Source organism: Mustelus asterias, chromosome 11 (genome assembly GCF_964213995.1).
Source record: "Mustelus asterias chromosome 11, sMusAst1.hap1.1, whole genome shotgun sequence".
NCBI lineage: Eukaryota > Metazoa > Chordata > Chondrichthyes > Carcharhiniformes > Triakidae > Mustelus > Mustelus asterias.
The window spans coordinates 44334818-44352547 of NC_135811.1; the positions used below are offsets into that span (position 1 = coordinate 44334818).

At 44.5% G+C, this 17730-nt stretch overlaps 2 protein-coding genes across 6 annotated transcripts in view; one reads left to right on the forward strand and one right to left on the reverse strand.

The window, feature by feature from the left end:
* The window catches only part of dntt (deoxynucleotidyltransferase, terminal), a 418285-nt gene that overhangs the window by 336897 nt on the left and 63658 nt on the right, over positions 1–17730 (reverse strand). The window lies entirely within an intron of this gene.
* Positions 1–17730, forward strand: part of blnk (B cell linker) — a 223981-nt gene that overhangs the window by 42906 nt on the left and 163345 nt on the right. For all 4 annotated transcript variants that reach the window (XM_078223482.1, XM_078223481.1, XM_078223483.1 and 1 more), the window contains exon 3: positions 17259–17305. In XM_078223482.1, the coding sequence (XP_078079608.1) occupies positions 17259–17305 (47 nt within the window). The remainder of the gene's footprint in view (positions 1–17258; positions 17306–17730) is intronic.

Consider the following 17730-nt stretch of genomic DNA (forward strand, 5'->3'; position numbering starts at 1 on the left):
AAAATCATGCTTTCAATTATGTGCCCAACATGTCCTTTGTCGACAGCCAAGGAATCTCAATGGTTCTTGCCAACACATGTTGCAGTTCAGAAGTCCCTACCCCAGCCTCCAGAATTTCCTGTGGCCATGCAGAGTGGCATGTCTGCTTCAGGCTGCCTTGTACACTTGGCCAAGCCACTAGGCAATTAACACACATCACACCCTTCTATATAGATCCATCTGCAAGATAGTTAAACACTCACCCAGGCAGCTTGTAAGAGGCTATTTATGGCACTGTAGCCAAGTCCTGTTGCTATGGCTGCTCGCTACCTCTGTCCAGGCTGGGATGTCGCTTCTTCACCTCAGTAGACATGAGGATCTCACAGTCTGGGCGCGGACTCACAGGGAGTCACCATCAAACCATTGAGAAGGCCTTGGTCTGTGCCATCAAAAGCTGCTCCCTCCATTCTCCCCTCTATTTGGTGGCCTCTGTGGAGAAGCAAAGAGAGTTAAAGGGTAGAATTTGAGTCTTTTCCTATACACTTTTTATTCATGCTGGGAATGGGACTGCCTGGTGATGGTCCCTTTAAGAGCAACACAGCAGAGTAAGGGTCACATGGCCTGGGTGACCAATTGGGATTCAGAGGTGGAATTACCCCATAGTGATAAAGGTTCCTATGCAGAGACATTTTGGGAACTTGTAACTGTTGTGAGGCTGCTGTACAATTCTTATTAATAAATAACTTTTGCATTCATTAATGGAGTCTCTGAAAATGTGTCTTTACAGACACACTCAAATGTTCTTTCCTACTTGGCAAGCGTCCTGGTTAAAACAGTGCTGATACTACATTTGCCTAAATATAAAAATAAGCTCTTACTTGCTATTTCTCCAGTAGTCCACTGGTGGCAAGGTAGCTGGCACTGCTGCCTCACAGCACCAGGGACCCGGGTTTGACTCCGGCCTTGGGTAACTGTCTGTGTGGATTTTGCACATTCTTCCTATGTCTGCATGGGTTTCCTCCCACAGTCCAAAGATATGCAAGCTAAGTGGATTGGCCATGCTAAATTGCCCCTTAGTGTCCCAAGATGTGTCGGTGAGATGGATTAGCCACGGTAACTATGTGATAGAGTGGGGAAAGAGCCTGGGTAAGCTATTCTGTCAGAGAGAGTCGGTACAGACTCGATGGACCGAATGGCTTCCTTCTGCACTGTAGAGATTCTATGATCCTGTGGATTTATAAGTCTTCTTGGCCCAAACCTCTTCCTGAATTGTTATGCTAATTGTTATGCAGCTGCCACCGACTCAAGCCAACTCATTTTTGCTGGGTCAAAATGCACAGCACTGTGGATGTAGCTATATCTCAGGTACTACAGCATATCAAGAAGGCAGCTCACCACTACTTTCTCAATGGTAATTAGGGGAGAGAGAATTTAGCATGGCCGATTCACCTAACCTGCACATCTTTGGACTGTGGGAGGAAACCGGAGCACCCGGAGGAAACCCACGCAGACATGGGGAGAACGTGCAAACTCCACACAGACAGTGACCCAAGCCGGGAATCGAACCCGGGTCCCTGGTGCTGTGAGGCAGCAGTGCTAACCACTGTGCCACCGTGCCGCCCCCTATGATAATGACCGGTTAATTTTCATGTTACTGTGTTGTTTCCTGTGTAGGTTTATTGCCGATGTAAAGAGGTTCCAGCTGCTGCACTGAAAACTTTATCAAATAAAGTAGTTTTGGACCTCTGACATTCAGGAATTGATTCTGGAACATTTTTGCTGCACTTTCCTGTCAGTACATTGGAATTGTATCATCGGAAAGTCCATGGCCTCAGGCGGCACAGGTAGATTAGAGAGGGCACTTCTTTGCCCTCAGGATGGAAGCAATTCAACAGGGGGACGTTTGAAACTGGCATTAAACCTATTTGTGCTCAAATGTATTTTCTGTTGAAATGCAAAGTCAATGGCAGAAAGTGAGGTGTTCATTTCATATCATTTTGGGGGAATGACATGGATAGTGAGCAGACAAAACTGCTCTGTGCCCTTAAACTTAATGTAAACCTGATTGAGGCAATCTTTTTTATTTCTTTCTCTTACAGTAACAGATTGCTTCCTGTCGCACAGTAATAATATTTATACATCACTATTGTATTTTGTGGTGACATTTCTCTGTGCTGATATTTGTGGTGACATTGGCTCTTTCAGCTTGTTTCCTCATTTACTGTACCATCCACATCCTTACTCTATTTCCAACAATGTTATTCTTACCCTTTTGCCCTTGACAACCTTTTCCTCCGGCACTGTAGTGAAGTCCGCCAAATGTGGCAGGCGCAGGAAATCCCTTTGACTCCAAGTGAACGCCATCATGAATGGGATGGAACATTTAAGTTATGAAGAGAGGTTGGATAGGCTTGGGTTGTTTTCAATGGAGCAGGGATGACTGAGGGTCGACCTGATCGAGATGTTCAAGATTATGAGGGACATGGACGGAGTGGATATGGAGCAGCTGTTCCCCTTAGTTGAAGGGTCAGTTACGAGGGGACACAGGTTCAAGGTGAGGGGCAGAGGTTTAGGGGGGAATGTGAGGAAAAACGTTTTTACCCAGAGGGTGGTGAGGGTCTGGAATGCGCTGCCTTGGAGGGTGTTAGAGGTGGGTTGCCTCACATCCTTTAAATGTGGATGAGCACTTGGCACATCATAACATTCAGGGCTATGGGCCAAGTGCTGGCAGATGGGATTAGGTGGGAGTTCAGGTGTTTCTAATGCGTTGGTGCAGACTCGATGGGCCAAAGGGCCTCTTCTGCGCTCTACGATTCTATTCATAAAGCTGTTAATAAAGCAGAGCCTACGGCCAAAATGTGCTATCCCTTCCCACCAACGGGATTTTTCAGTCATGATGCGGCCCTTCCTTGGCTGCAGAGGGTATGGGGCATGCAAAACCCCATAGGCAGCAGAACTAGAAGATCCTGCCACTGCCCAATGGCAGGCCACCTTCTCCGCTGAGCATGAGGTGGGGCGGTGGGGGCGGGGGGAGGGGGGGAGTGGAAAGTCCCACCCTGCACGTCAAAAATGTAAGCATGGGTCAAAGTTCCACACACCCAAATCAATTCAGTCTAATCCAAGGCCCAGATCAATCGCATAATTGGCGACTTTGGAAGAAAAGATTCCTAAGATCGCTCCAGGTTTAGACAAGGAGGAGGTGATGGCCTCCCGGGTGTTCTGGGGACCCGGGTTTGAATCCCACCACGGCAGAAGGTGGAATTTGAATTTTAAAAATTTGGAATTATGAAGTTACTGATGACCATGTTGATTGTCAAAAAGACCCATCTGGTTCACTAATGTCGTTAGTTGGGCCGATTATCCTGCCTGGACAGAGCCAGCATCTGTATGGCTTGCCAGTTAGATAGAAAAACAGCAAACTGGGTGTACAGCCCAGAAATATAACATCTTAAACTTTCAAAGAACCAGAGGATTGGGTCACGTCACTTTCCGCCTCCACAATGGCTTCAAAATGGATGCTTATCCAGCAAATGGAAGGGGCTTTGTTTTCAGGACTGGTAATGTCTCAGCCATTATGGGTTGAAGGGGATGCCTTTTATGTTGAAGGTCTGATATTTAGGAAGCCATTGTCACAGTAGACGTACTGACTCTGTTTATCAAATGCAAATGTAACTCCTGCAGCTACCTTCGAAATTGGTCTGAACAGTCCGAGGTTGTTAGTAACTCCCTAGATATAATAAGGTCTGATATTCCAGGCTCAGAATTAATTGCTTCTGAAGAAAAGGACAAGGGGCGGGATTTCCCAGCCGCGCTTGCCCTGAAACCGGAAAATCCCACCTGAAATCAACAGACCTTTCCATGGTCTACCCCTCGCCCACTATGATTCCCGTGGCAGGCGGAACGGGAAAATTACGGTTAAAAAATAACAGTAAGGATAAAGTTTTTCCTAAAACATATACGGTGTTGGGTTTCTTTTTCATGCCGGAGGAACCCGACGCAGTGAATCAATGAACCATCTGCTAAATTTGAAAAAGTACTAAAATCTTTCAACCTTTATTTCAATCTAAGAAGCAATTTTAAAAAAACTCAGAAGAGCTACATTTAACAAGCGGGTCCAGGAGCCAGAAGATCCTGTCAATTCAGTCAGTCAGTGATCTGTACGGGCTGACAGAAGGTTGCGAGTATGGAGACTTCAAACCTGAATTCCATCAGAGACAGGCGAGTAGTCGGAGTAGCAGATGATGCACTCCCTGACCTCATACAAGCAAGGGAAGATCGAATCATGGAAATGGTCATCCAGATAGTTGGACAGGGAGCAGCGCAGAACCACTTTACAGGGAGAAAATAAACCATAGTGCAGAGGTCAAAGACACAGGGAGCATCCAAGACAGGGGAAGCAATACCCGAACCAGCCAGCAGGACAACCGTGCCAACATTGTGGAGTAAAGCATCCCCAATGTCCTTCAATTTCAATAAGAAGTTTCACAACACCAGGTTAAAGTCCAACAGGTTTATTTGGTAGCACAAGCTTTCGGAGTGGCGCTCCTTCTTCAGGTGAGCGAGGAGTTGTTCACAAACAGGGCATATACAGACACAAACTCAATTTACAAGATAGTGGTTGGAACCGACCTCCTCAGAACACAAACACGGGACACGGTGGACAGAGTACCCTTCGTCGTCCAGTACTTCCCCGGAGTGGAGAAGCTACGACATCTTCTCCGGAGCCTTCAACATGTCATCGATGAAGACGAACATCTCGTCAAGGCCATCCCCACACCCCCACTTCTTGCCTTCAAACAACCGCACAACCCCAAACAGACCATTGGCCGCAGCAAACTACCCAGCCTTCAGAAGAAGTGACCACAAACATCACACAACCCTGCCACAGCAACCTCTCCAAGGTGTGCGGATCATCGATTCGGATGCCATCATCTCATGTGAGAACACCAGGTACACGGTACATACTCTTGCGACTCGGCCAACGTTGTCTACTTGATACGCTGCAGGAAAGGATGTCCCGAGGCATGGTACATTGGGGAGACCATGCAGACGCTACGACAGCGGATGAATGAACACCGCTTGACAATCACCAGGCAGGAGTGTTCTCTTCCTGTCGGAGAACACTTCAGCAGTCACGGGCATTCAGCCTCTGATCTTTGGGTAAGCGTTCTCCAAGGCAACCTTCACGACACACGACAACGCAGAATCGCTGAGCAGAAACTGATAGCCAAGTTCCGCACACATGAGCACGGCCTCAACCGGGATCTTGGGTTCATGTCACACTATCTGTAACCCCCACGATTTGCCTGGGCTTGCAAAATCTCACTAACTGTCCTGGCTGAAGACAATACACGTCTCTTTAACCTGTGCTTAACCCTCTCTCCACTCACATTGTCTGCACCTTTAAGATTTGATTATCTGTAAAGACTCGCATTCCAACCATTATCTTGTAAATTGAGTTTGCGTCTATATATGCCCTGTTTGTGAACTATTCCTCACTCACCTGAAGAAGGAGCAACGCTCCGAAAGCTTGTGCTACCAAATAAACCTGTTGGACTTTAACCTGGTGTTGTGAGACTTCTTACTGTGCTTACCCCAGTCCAACGCCGGCATCTCCACATCATGGCTCCAATTTCAATTTCAGTGCAGCAGGATTTGGACACTGCATTTAGACACACAGAAGGCCGCAAAATCGTCCATGAGGCCAGGACTGCAAGCCCAGAACACACACCCATGCTTCCTGGGTGAGGTCAACTTGTGGTTCCGCCATTTTGGAATCTGGATATTTCATTCAATGGCCATTTAACAAATTTGAAATTAGACACAGGAGTCACGGGTAGCAGTCTAGTTGGTTAATGAACGGTGGTTAAACGACCTCTGGATTTGGATGGCAGACACACCATTCTAAGGGCCCAGAGGACTCTGATTTCCATTATAGGCATGTTTCTGGAACCACAAAGATATGGCAGCAAACAAATCTTAGAGCTGATGGACGCCAGCCTTTCACTCCCTTGAGCAGAAATGCCCATGTAGCAGCGGATCTCCTCATAATGGCAGAAAATATCAAGACAAACAATGTAATTAATCATGCAGAAGTTCCCTCATATGCGAACAAAAATTAATATTTTGACTGGGATTCTAACCTGAACTCTTTGTGGGGGGAAGGTTTGTCCATTCTCTTTTCAGGTGCTGGGAAACCTTCAATGGTCAGACCTGCCAACCACCCAAGAAGTAACCAGGACACCTCCAGTGGAGGATGTAAAAGAGAGCAACCAGCAGTCCAGTGAGCCTCAACCTCTGACTCCAATAGCGGCACACTGATCAACAGTGCGACCAGCACGAGTATACTGTAGCCCCCAGCCCGCATGCCAACAAGGCCACAACAGATACTGAAACCTGGTGGGAGCTGTCCATTCCCAACAGAGAAATGCAGGGCTGAGCGAACCACTAAACTTCATTCTAGCCACAGGAGTGCTCTCCCTCAGCCGCAGAGGATAATGCCACAGCCCAATTAACAGTGAAACAAATGACAAGGAGATGAATACAATGCTCCTCCACTCCACAAGACACAGGCAGGGTAGCAACCACCAGCCAGGGCAACAGACAAACTGGCCAAGTGAGGTTCAACACAAAAGATTGGAAGAAAAGGATAAAGATATACCCAGAAAGCAGAATGACGTGCATATCTACAAGAAGAACCAGCAGCAACAGAGCCTGCCACTCCTCGAACTGCGATGTGATCAAAATATGAATGGATTATAAGGTCTCCAGACCACCTGAACCTTTGAATTCAAGGACTTGAAAGGGAAAGATTGGATAGTGATAATGTAGTAATGACAATGTAAATGTATGATAGTAATAACAATAACACAAGGTAAAATATATTGGATAAAGACGGGGGAGGTGTAGTATAAAGGTCTGGCACATAGAGCGTTAATGTGGGAGTGAGTATCGCCCACACAGTGATGTAGGACACATGACCCGCTCACAAGGCCAGTCTAGTGTTGAACAAAGCAGTGTGGACCAGCAAGCACGGCGACAGCTCCTCGCCTGTGCCCTTCACTGTATATTTATAAATGCTTCTAAAGGTCAATAAAGACTTACGTATCACTGCAGAGACTTATTCAGACTGACCAAACTGCATCCAACACCTTAAAGCAATTGCAATTCTAATTCTGTTTTTTTTAACCAACCCCCAAAGATTTCAGCAGTGCAACCACTAAGGGAAGCATTTGATTCTAACATTGATTCACAATCTAGAACCACTGTCCCACCGGGGAGGCGAAAGGCCTGAGCAACCTCATCCTGATACTCAACAAGGCGAGGGAATCGCACTGTGATATATCTGCAGGTGGAGGTCTTCTACATCAAACAACTTCAAGTCTGGTCACAACCAAAATCATTTCAAGTAACTGTATGCGCAGCCTTTCAATATTTTCATTTCTTTCCAAGTCGTGCACTTGGAATTTCCACCAGGATCCTCCTGTTCTACGGCTGTAACTTGGGAAGATGGGCAGCACGGTGGCACAGTGGTTAGCACTGCTGCCTCACAGCACCAGGGATCCAGGTTCAATTCCAGCCTTGGCTCACGGTCTGTGTGGAGTCTGCACAATCTCCCCATGTCTGCCTGGGTTTCTTCCAGGTGCTCCGGTTTCCTCCTACAGTCCAAAGATGTGCGGGTTAGGTTGATTGGCCATGCTCAGTGCCCCTTGGTGTCAGGGGGATTAGCAGGGTAAATACGTGGGGTCATGAGGATAGGGCCTGGGTGGGATCGTTGTTGGTGCAGACTCGATGGGCCGAATGGCCTCCTTCCGCACTGTAGGGATTCTATGATTCTGAGAGGCTGATCCCTCAGAGAGCAGTGTTGTTGACCAAAGCTGGACACAGAGATTGGGAGAATTCCATGGAAGTTTTACCCCCGCCGCAGATTTCGAGTGAGGCTGGTCATCGATTGTCTTGCAGAGGAAGGTTTGCTAAGCACTGGAACGGAAAAGCAGCCTCAGTGGCCTTTACGAAGTTGATGTCAGTTCTTCAGCTCGTCAGATTTCTGGCAGTCGAGGATGGTGACTGCCTCGAGCACTGAACTCCTGTTCCTGTTTCCGAAAGGGATAAGGTGCTGCCTGAGTGGCAGGGTGGAAGGCACTGCTGCTTTACTTATGTTCCCAGTTTGGTGTTGTCAGTGGGATAGACATTTGTCATGAAGATTCACCTTTACTCAACCTTTCGATAATGTTGTCTTATTAATTCCAAGTGCGACAAATGGCAACAAAGGGCCAATGAATAAATGTGTCGCTCCAATTCTGAGACTCTTTCTCACAAAAAAGTGAGAACTGCTGCCACCACATGGATGGAAAGTGAATAACTTGGAAACTTTCCTTTTAAACATGACCCAGCACTAACTTCACAAGCAACCGTATCATGCAAACCATGATGCTATTCAATTAAAAATATAAGTCAATGTTAGGTACAAGAGATGGCTGCCGGTTGGGTTTTTAAAATAATTTTCTATTAAATTTGCTTTTCTCTCTCAATGATCTGAAATTAGATTCACCAATCTGGTCTGCAGTGGGCAGAGTGAGGCCGATTTCACCAGCCCTTTCCTTCCAGATGCTGGCACATCCAAAGTCTCGGGCAACCTCAGGACAGGCCCACCATCAGACGGGGTCAGAATAATAGTGTAATAGGTCCTCGGAGGCAGAAGTCCCTTCACCAAAATCCCTTTATTTACAAACTCTAACAGCAGTACACAGAGTGCTATTCGTCAGCAGTCTATCTCTGGGTGCCAGAGGAACTGACGCTCCCGGTTCAGTACAAGGCAAAGACTCCCTGATTGGCCCATCAATTGGATCCTTAATCAGGGAGTTCATACTCCAATAGGCCAACCTCAATGGCTTAATTCAATTCATTACAAATGGGCAGGGACAAGCAGACCTCTCAACTGGCCATCTTCCCAGCTGCTAGCCTTAATGCCTCCAAACCACAGCTCCCCAAAGATTTGAGTGGGTCATTCTGATTTATCCTGAAGGGTCCTCTTCAGTGGCCTACTTGGCACAAATTCTCTTCCATCTGTTTGGGTGTTGCCCGTATCTGCACACCGCATACATAATTTCAATAAACGTGGATACGATATTGCGTAAAGTCTGTGCAGAAGTGCTGGGTTCCAAATGACTGGCAACCAAGGACTTATAACAACAATAGTATATTCAGTGCTCTGAACAACTCTTATGGGCTTTACCCTGCACGCGCTCCGGGGAGGACTCCCCTGCTTCTGTCACATGACCCTTTAAGTAGCATTATCACACCATCACGTGGCCACTTGGTCTGCAGTGATGATGCCTGAGCATGACAGTGATAGACCTGTGCTTGCACAAACCCACTCTGCCTCCTTTACTTAGAAAAATACCAGGGATCCTAGGAAACAAAGGGGAGAGACATGCTACAGGTGACCTGCAACAGATGCCTAGTCTCTTTGCCTGACCTTTTACGCTGTTGCGTCCAAAGGAAAACCACTCAGATTTGTTTTGGACTGAATAAAGGAGTGATTTGATTTGATTTATTATTGTCACATTTGATTTCATTTATTAATGTCACCTGTATTAACATAGTGAAAAGTATTGTTTCTTGCGTGCTATACAGACAAAGCATACCATTTATAGAGAAGGAGAGAGTGCAGAATGTAGTGTTGCAGTCATAGCTAGGATGTAGAGAAAGATCAACTTAATGCGAGGTAGGTCCATTCAAAAGTCTGATGGGAGCAGGGAAGAAGCTGTTCTTGAGTCGGTTGGCATGTGTCCTCAGACTTTTGTATCTCTTTCCCAACTGAAGAAGGTGGAAGAGAGAATGTCCAGGGTGCGTGGGGTCCTTAATTATGCTGGCCGCTTTGCCGAGGCAGCGGGAAGTGTAGACAGAGTCAATGGATGGGAGGTTGGTTTGCGTGATGGATTGGGCTACATTCACGACCTTTTGTAGTTCCTTGTGGTCTTGGACAGAGCAGAAGCCATACCAAGCTGTGATATAACCAGAAAGAATGCTTTCTATGGTGCATCTGTAAAAGTTGGTGAGAGTTGTATCTGACATGCCGAATTTACTTTGTCTTCTGAGAAAGTAAAGGTGGGCTTTTTAGTAAGCACTTCTGAGGGTCGTGACTTGGTGATCTTTAATATCAATGTCTGATGCTCAATCTTATCAGCATTCTGCTTTCTATTATCCTTGTCACCATTGTTATGTTTGAGTAAATGCTCAAATTAGCATGGTAATAACTAGCTACTTCTAACTCTAGAACCTCCAGCACAAGGCTTCTCAAACGTTTTGCTTCTGAGCACCACCATACCATGCCGCTGCACCGGCTTGTGTTATAAAATATTTTTACCGTATGAAAGTTTGTAACAATTAAACTTACAAGTTTATTATTTTTTGCTTTACTTCCTAAATCTGCTGGTGCTGAGCACGAATTCTGTCAACACGTGGAGGTATCTTCAATGTGCACAAATGTGTGCATGTCATGTTCAATGTTCATCCTGTTCCGGGTATGCTTTAAACTGTTGCAGAGGTGGGTGGACAGACACAGACTGAATGGTAGACTGTCACTGCGGTTAGTGGGTTGTTACTGTGAGGCTGGTAGACTGTCACTGAGATAGGCAGGTTATCATTGGAACTGATAGAGTGTAAATGAGATTGATGGTGTCGATGGACAAAGCAACTTTCACTTTTCCACTTTTCTGTCACTAAGTATCCAGCTGGAACTGAGACTGGGGTGCGGTATTTTCTAGCCCCGCCGGTTGTTGGGATTGTCCAGTCCCGCCGATAGTCAATGGACGTTTGGCTGGGCCATCATATCTCCCATGGTGGGTCCCGCCATGACAAGGACTGAGAATCCAGGCCTCACATCACTTCCTTGACAACAGGATGCTGGACAGTTAACCATTAGCATCTGTGCCAAGACCCAGGTTCGATTCCCGACTTGGGGGTCACTGTCTGTGCGGAGTCTGCACGTTCTCCTCGTATCTGCGTGGGTTTCCTCCGGGTGCTCCGGTTTCCTCCCACAGTCCGAAAGATGTGCTGGTTAGATGCATCAGCCATGCTAAATTCTCCCTCAGTGTACCCAAACAGATGCCAGAGTGGCGACTCGGGGATTTTCACATTGCAGTGTTAATGCAAACCTGCTTGTGACACTAATAAATAAACTTTGTAACAACTGTTTAAGGGCCAGACACATCACACACATGGGAATTGGGCAATTCCTGGGAACAAAGGTCCACAAAAGCCAACCTCACCATTTCACAAAACTTCAAATGATGCAACCTTTCCCAATTTCGAACATGAGCTGAAAACAATTTGGCTGATTCAGGTACTAATTTATGCAGTTTATATGTTGTATATTTAAAATTATTATCAAAGCTTATGTTGTTGCCAAAATGGATAAGTCAGGATAATTTATTGCATATTAATGTCACAGACTGAATTAGTTTCAAGACAGGTTGTCAGTTGAATCTTCTAGCGTATATGTGCAATATTGTGTTATGTAATAAAACGGAGCAATTTGAGACAATCAAACGGTTATCTTGACAATATTAAACGAGAGGACAAACGGCGTGAAAACTCATCGTGACACTGCCTTCCCATCCATTTTTATTTCGGAATTAGTTAAGTCTGCCAAAAAACATCTGGAGGGTAATTTTGACTTTGGGGATTGTCCAAGTCGCTTGGGAATAAGTCGACAGCCTAATTTGCATCCTGTTGCTGATCGGTTATCACGTGATTTTAACTAACAGGCAATGCCAAAATTACTCCCTGGTGTGGAACAGATATTTATTAAAATTCCTATTCCATTAATAGCACAACAGCACCATGGGGAAATGGGGCATTGTCACATATTGCAATGCGCAATGGCATATTGCAAAGGTGGTGCAGTTACACATCAGAACGAAACGAAGCAGTGAATTGTTAACAAACCTCATTAGATGACACCAGCAATAGTTGTTTTTTTTAAAAAAAACTCATTGGCCAACCATAATGCAAGCATCCCGATGAGAGAATCAGTGAAATATTTCAAAATCTTGTCAAAAAGTCTGAAATATGACAAATAGAAAAAAGGTGGTTCCTTCAGCAATCATCAACATAACAGAAGTAGGCTTAATGTGATATAATTCAACTACAAGTAATTTAAGATCAAATCGGAGCAATGCTTGTCAACTGAATACTAATCATTAATAATAATAATTTGACAACTCATTCTGCTTTGCTTTCAGCTGCTGCCAATCAGTTTGATTTGCATTATTACCCCTCTGTAAATAGTATGTAACAGGAAATGAAAGGCTTACAAGTCCCATTAAATAAGATGGTCATTACTCATTGTGGAATACTTGATCTCAAAATAATTGTGGTGACGATCACCAGAGCTTCTTTTTGAAATAACCCTGCCTCCTTGACCTTTCTCCACTTCTTCAATTATTGTCCCCCTGCAGTGACTTCTGTTTCCTCAACTCTTGAATGCACTGGTTCACATTGTTATAAACTTCCATGGGTATAGCAACCATTATGTGACAAGATATCAGCAGACAATGTGACCACAGGGAATTCAGAGTAATGAGAATTATTCTCCCTTCCTCTTGGGGCATACAAGTCTAACTTGGATAGGTTAATTTTTGTAGCCCTATGGTTGTAAACTGATCTTCTGAGGAATTATAGAAACAAGTATTTGGTTACAGAACCAAGTGCAACACATTAATGCTCTAAACTGCTGCAACAGTAATGAGCCTGATCATTGAGTTACTTTAAAAGACTCAAATAATTTGGAATGAAATAGCACCTTTAAGGGAGCAAAACTTCTCAGAATGCTCAAGGAAGTATTATCAGACAAGATTTGACACTGAGGAAATATGAGGACAGGTAACGAAAATATAGGTTAAAAGGTAGCTTTTAAGAAACATCTTAACTGGAAGGGTGGTAGAGAGACATAGAGGTTCAGGAAGGGAATTCCAAAGGTTAGAGCCTTGCTGGATACATTAATGTCAATAGGAAAGAAAAGAGGGAGCAACCCTTTTGGCTAAGATCAAGTGTCAGATCAAGCCCAAGATGGGATGCAATGTCTTATCTTGTCAGTTTGGATTTTGTTTGTCTCTCTTGTGGGGGCCATGAATTGGATTCAATTGGATATTGATTTCGGTTTTTGGAGAAAGCAAGGAATGGATTTAGGGGGTTTGCCCGGTCCACTCTGAGCATTGGCTTTGTAACTATAAGGCTGGAGTAAAAAAAATTTTTAAAAAGAAAAGAGGGAGTAATGCTAATTATTAAGTGAGAAATGTGTTGACTTTGGGTAAGATACATTGACAGATTCCCTGGAAATCCTTTCAATTCCTGAGGCCTGAATTGTCCTCGGAAGCCAGTAGGAGAAGTCCTGTTCCTCCAAGCACAAAAAGAAAAGGATTTTTTTAAGAAGCAGACTTTTCTAGCTCAGGATCTACTTGCTACCAGATTGGCCTGACAGGGAAGCCATGACAACCTCCACATACACACACACACACACACACACACTCTCATATATATATATACATACACACACACACAGACACACACACACACACACACACACACAGACACACACACATACACACTCTCATATATATATATATATATACATACACACACACATGCACACACACACATGCACAGACACACACACATACACACACACGCTCTCTCATATATATATATATATATACATACACACATACAAAAATACATACCCTCCCACACACATATGCAGACACACATTTAACACAAGCACATATGCAGACACACATACATGCACACACGCATGCACAGACACATGAAAAAACACTCAGAGACACATGCACAAACACTCATGCACAGACACCTGTATGCAAACACACAGGCCCACAAACACACACATGTACTCATATGCACACACACACAGGCACTCCCACACACACACTCACAAATGCATGCAGACATACCGACACAGCCACATACTCAGACACACGCACACAGATACACACACATGCTGACACACACACGTATATATGCATACATACATAAACACCCACATATACACTTTGCAGAATTTATTGGAGCCCGCCGGATGATAGCAGGGGTTGGGAATATTGGGCGTGTAGTGGGTGTCAATTGGGAAGCTGACGTTTCTCCCCCACTTCAGCAGCAACTCCCCACACAGATTCCTTGCTTCAATATTCTTAAACATAAGTTTTGAAAAACAGTGAATGTTGTTGCTGCAAGTAAGCATTAAACAGAGTACAGTTCCTCGACAAAAATATATGGAAAGTGATTGCAAGGAGTTAACACACCTTGAGGAAGTTTTGCGAAGGATAGTTTAAGAGAGGGATATATTTTATAATATCCGATGTAGGTTTAACATAAATGTGACATCTCATTAAGGTATATTTTTGTGAGAGAACACGGTGTGAAATGTGTTGTGGACTCAGTAGATTCTGTTCAATTCACAAGAAAACTTTGTGTAGATCCTTATTTACCCTTAACTTATTTGTACTTATTTTTCTTCAAATGTACTGTCTGCTTTATCTCAATCCAGGACTAAGCTTTATACCAAATAGCATTAATGTTACACTGTATATCCATAGATCAAAACAAGTGCTAGCCTCCCTGCAAGTCAATGTTTTATTCTTAAAAATAATGTTGTGTTTGTTTTTATCTCTGAGCATCAGATATGAGCCTTACTTACAAACTTGGGAAGAAATTAATCATTAAATCTTTTCAAGATTTTGATCAAAATTTGTGCCTCATGAGATGTTTCGCTTCTCGGAACTCAAGGCCGTAATAAATGTTGAGAAACAAATTGGTGTTGTCTTTGTCCCATTTCAATTTCCAACATCTGTTCCTGAAGTTGCCAATGATTAAAAAATATCACACTTCTAGAAATAATTTCATTTGACTTTAATCTCAAATTTTATTTCAATTTAACTATTGGGCAGCACAGTAGCACAATGGTTAGCGCTGCTGCTTCACAGCGCCAAGGACCCGGGGTCATTGTCTATGTGGAGTTTGCACGTTCTCCCCGTGTCTGCGTGGGTTTCTTCCGGTTTCCTCCCACAGTTCTGAAAGACGTGTCGGTTAGGTGCATTGACCCAAACAGGTGCCAGACTGTGGTGGAGGGGAATTTCACAGTAACTCCATTGCAGTGTTAATTTAAGCCTTGTGACTAATAAATACACTTTAACTTTACTTTAAAGCTGTTGTAATAAGAAAAATCTAATTCCAATTTTGTTAACTATTCTGTTTGATTTCTATCTTCCTAACTTGAGTCCATTAAAGTTACACTGCTTCCACTCTCAGTCATCTTCACTCAGCCTGCTGTCATTCTGGGGTGAATCGAGGAACCAACTCACCCCCGCCCCCCAACCCACCTCACCCCCGCCCCCCAACCCACCTCACCTCCGCCCCCCAACCCACCTCACCCCACCCATATATTTCTAACAAACTGTTCAAATGCATTTCAAATTATAGATTCATAGAATCCCTAAAGTGCAGAAGGAGGCCATTCAGTCTGCACCAACCACCTAGGCCCAACTGTCGTAACCCTGTATATTTACCCTGTTAATTCCCCTGACGCTCGGGTCAATTCAGCATGGCCAATCAACCTCACCCGCACATCTCTGGACTGTGGGAGGAAACCCACGCAGATACGGGGAGAATGTGCAAACTCTATACAGACAGTGACCCGAGGCCGGAATTGAACCTGGGTCCCTGGCGTTGTGAGGCAGCGGTGCTAATCACTGTGCCAGCATGCCGCCCTCAATCATTTCTGATGCAAGGTTATTCCTCCTTATCCTTACGTTTTACATCGATGTTGGATACCTCTAAAATACAGTGCCCAAATGCTATTTCAGTGACTGTGTGACTCAGAAACATAGGAATGCGATGGATTCCAAAAAGATCTGTGTCACCCATCTGACCAGTCCCAGTGTAGGAAATATATCTCTTACATCCCTTCATTAGATTTTTCTCCAGATACTTATGCAACTCCCACTTGAATTTGCTGATACACCAGTGCCTCACTTGGCATTCCATTCTATACATTTTTTTGATTTCAATTAGAACTGTTTTATCCTTCCCTTTCCGGGTTTGAGATTATTCACCAGCACGGGGGAAATGTGGGGCGATGGCCTGCATATTCCTTCAGCATCTAAATGTGTACATTTCAGCAAAGGTCACTGGGTGGAGGATCAGGAATTTCCCCCTCCCCACCCCTATTCCCACCATCTACCTCATCTGGACTGACCAATGGGTCAGTGGTTAGCACTACTGCCTCAGAGCGTCAGGGGCCCGGGTTCGATTCCCAGCTTGGGTCACTGTCTGTGCGGAGTCTGCACATTCTCCCCATGTCTGCGTGGGTTTCCTCTGGGTGCTGTGGTTCCCTCCAACAATCTGAAAGATGTGCTGGTTAGGTGCAATGGCCATGCTAAATTCTCCCTCGGTGTAACCGAATAGGCGCCGGAATGTGCGACTAGGGGATTTTCACAGTAACTTCATTGCAGTGTTAATGTCAGCCTACTTAAACATAAAACATAGAACCAAAGACCTTGCTCAATCCTCTGAATTGCATTGGGATGGCTTTCTTCACCATGGACGGCAGAGTGGTTATTAATACTGCCTCACAGCGCCATGGACCTGGGTTCCAGGCTTGGGTCACTGTCTTTGTGAAGTTTGCACATTCTCCCCATGTCTGCGTGGGTTTCCTCCGGGTGCTCCGGTTTCCTTCCACACTCCAAAGATGTGCGGGTTAAATTGATCTGCCGTGCTAAGTTGCCACTTAGTGTCAAGGGGACCAGCAGGGTAAATACGTGGGGTTATGGGGATAGGGGCTGGGAAAGGTTGTGGTCGGTGCAGACTTGATGGGCCGATTGGCCTCTTTCTGCACCGAAAGGATTCTATGGTTCTATTCCATTCTTCTGTATAAATGCAAGTTGTTGTTGTGTTTCTCAGTGCCACGTTAAGGCGTGCACAGAGTAACTGGACCATCATGGAGGTTACACAATAAATTTACCCTTGAAATAACAGAGACATTTGATGCATCTATCATCTCAATAATCACATCTAAATAATCAAACTACTGACTGCAAAAGCACCAATCATTTTCACAAGAATAATTGAGCTTTTTATCTTTTATGCAATGTGATATTAATTATTTTTGTGGTCTTCTTAAGAATGTGAACATACAATGTTGTCTGAAGTGTTTTGCAAAGCTGCTATGCAAATAAATGCCCTTTTTCCTTTTCTTTCAGAATTCATTAGATATTCTCCAGAATCGATTCAATGTAATAGACTACCCGTGAGTGGCATTGAACTCTTTGTTAATACTTGTAGTTCCTTACTCTCCATTGTTCTGTAGCCAGTGGTGAAATGCTCTGTGTACTGTGAAGATGATTGATGGTGCGTTTTAACGGCACATGATACAATGGCTTGTATTTTCTGTAATCAGCCATCAAGCAGGGAACTGTCGCGTTATAAGAGCATGAAGAGTAAACAGTGCAGCATACAGGGAGAGGTAAAGGAGGGATGAACTGAAAGCACACTTACAGAGCAAGGCTTTTAAGAGGTTTTTGAAGGAGGTTTAAGAGGTGGAGTAATTTTCGCAGAGAATGCCAATCAGCGGGGCGATATTGAATGAGTTGCTGATGTATACATTGCCAACCATCAGCATTTTGAACTGACAGCTTTGGGAACCTGGCTAAGTGTTGTTAACATTCGCTGACA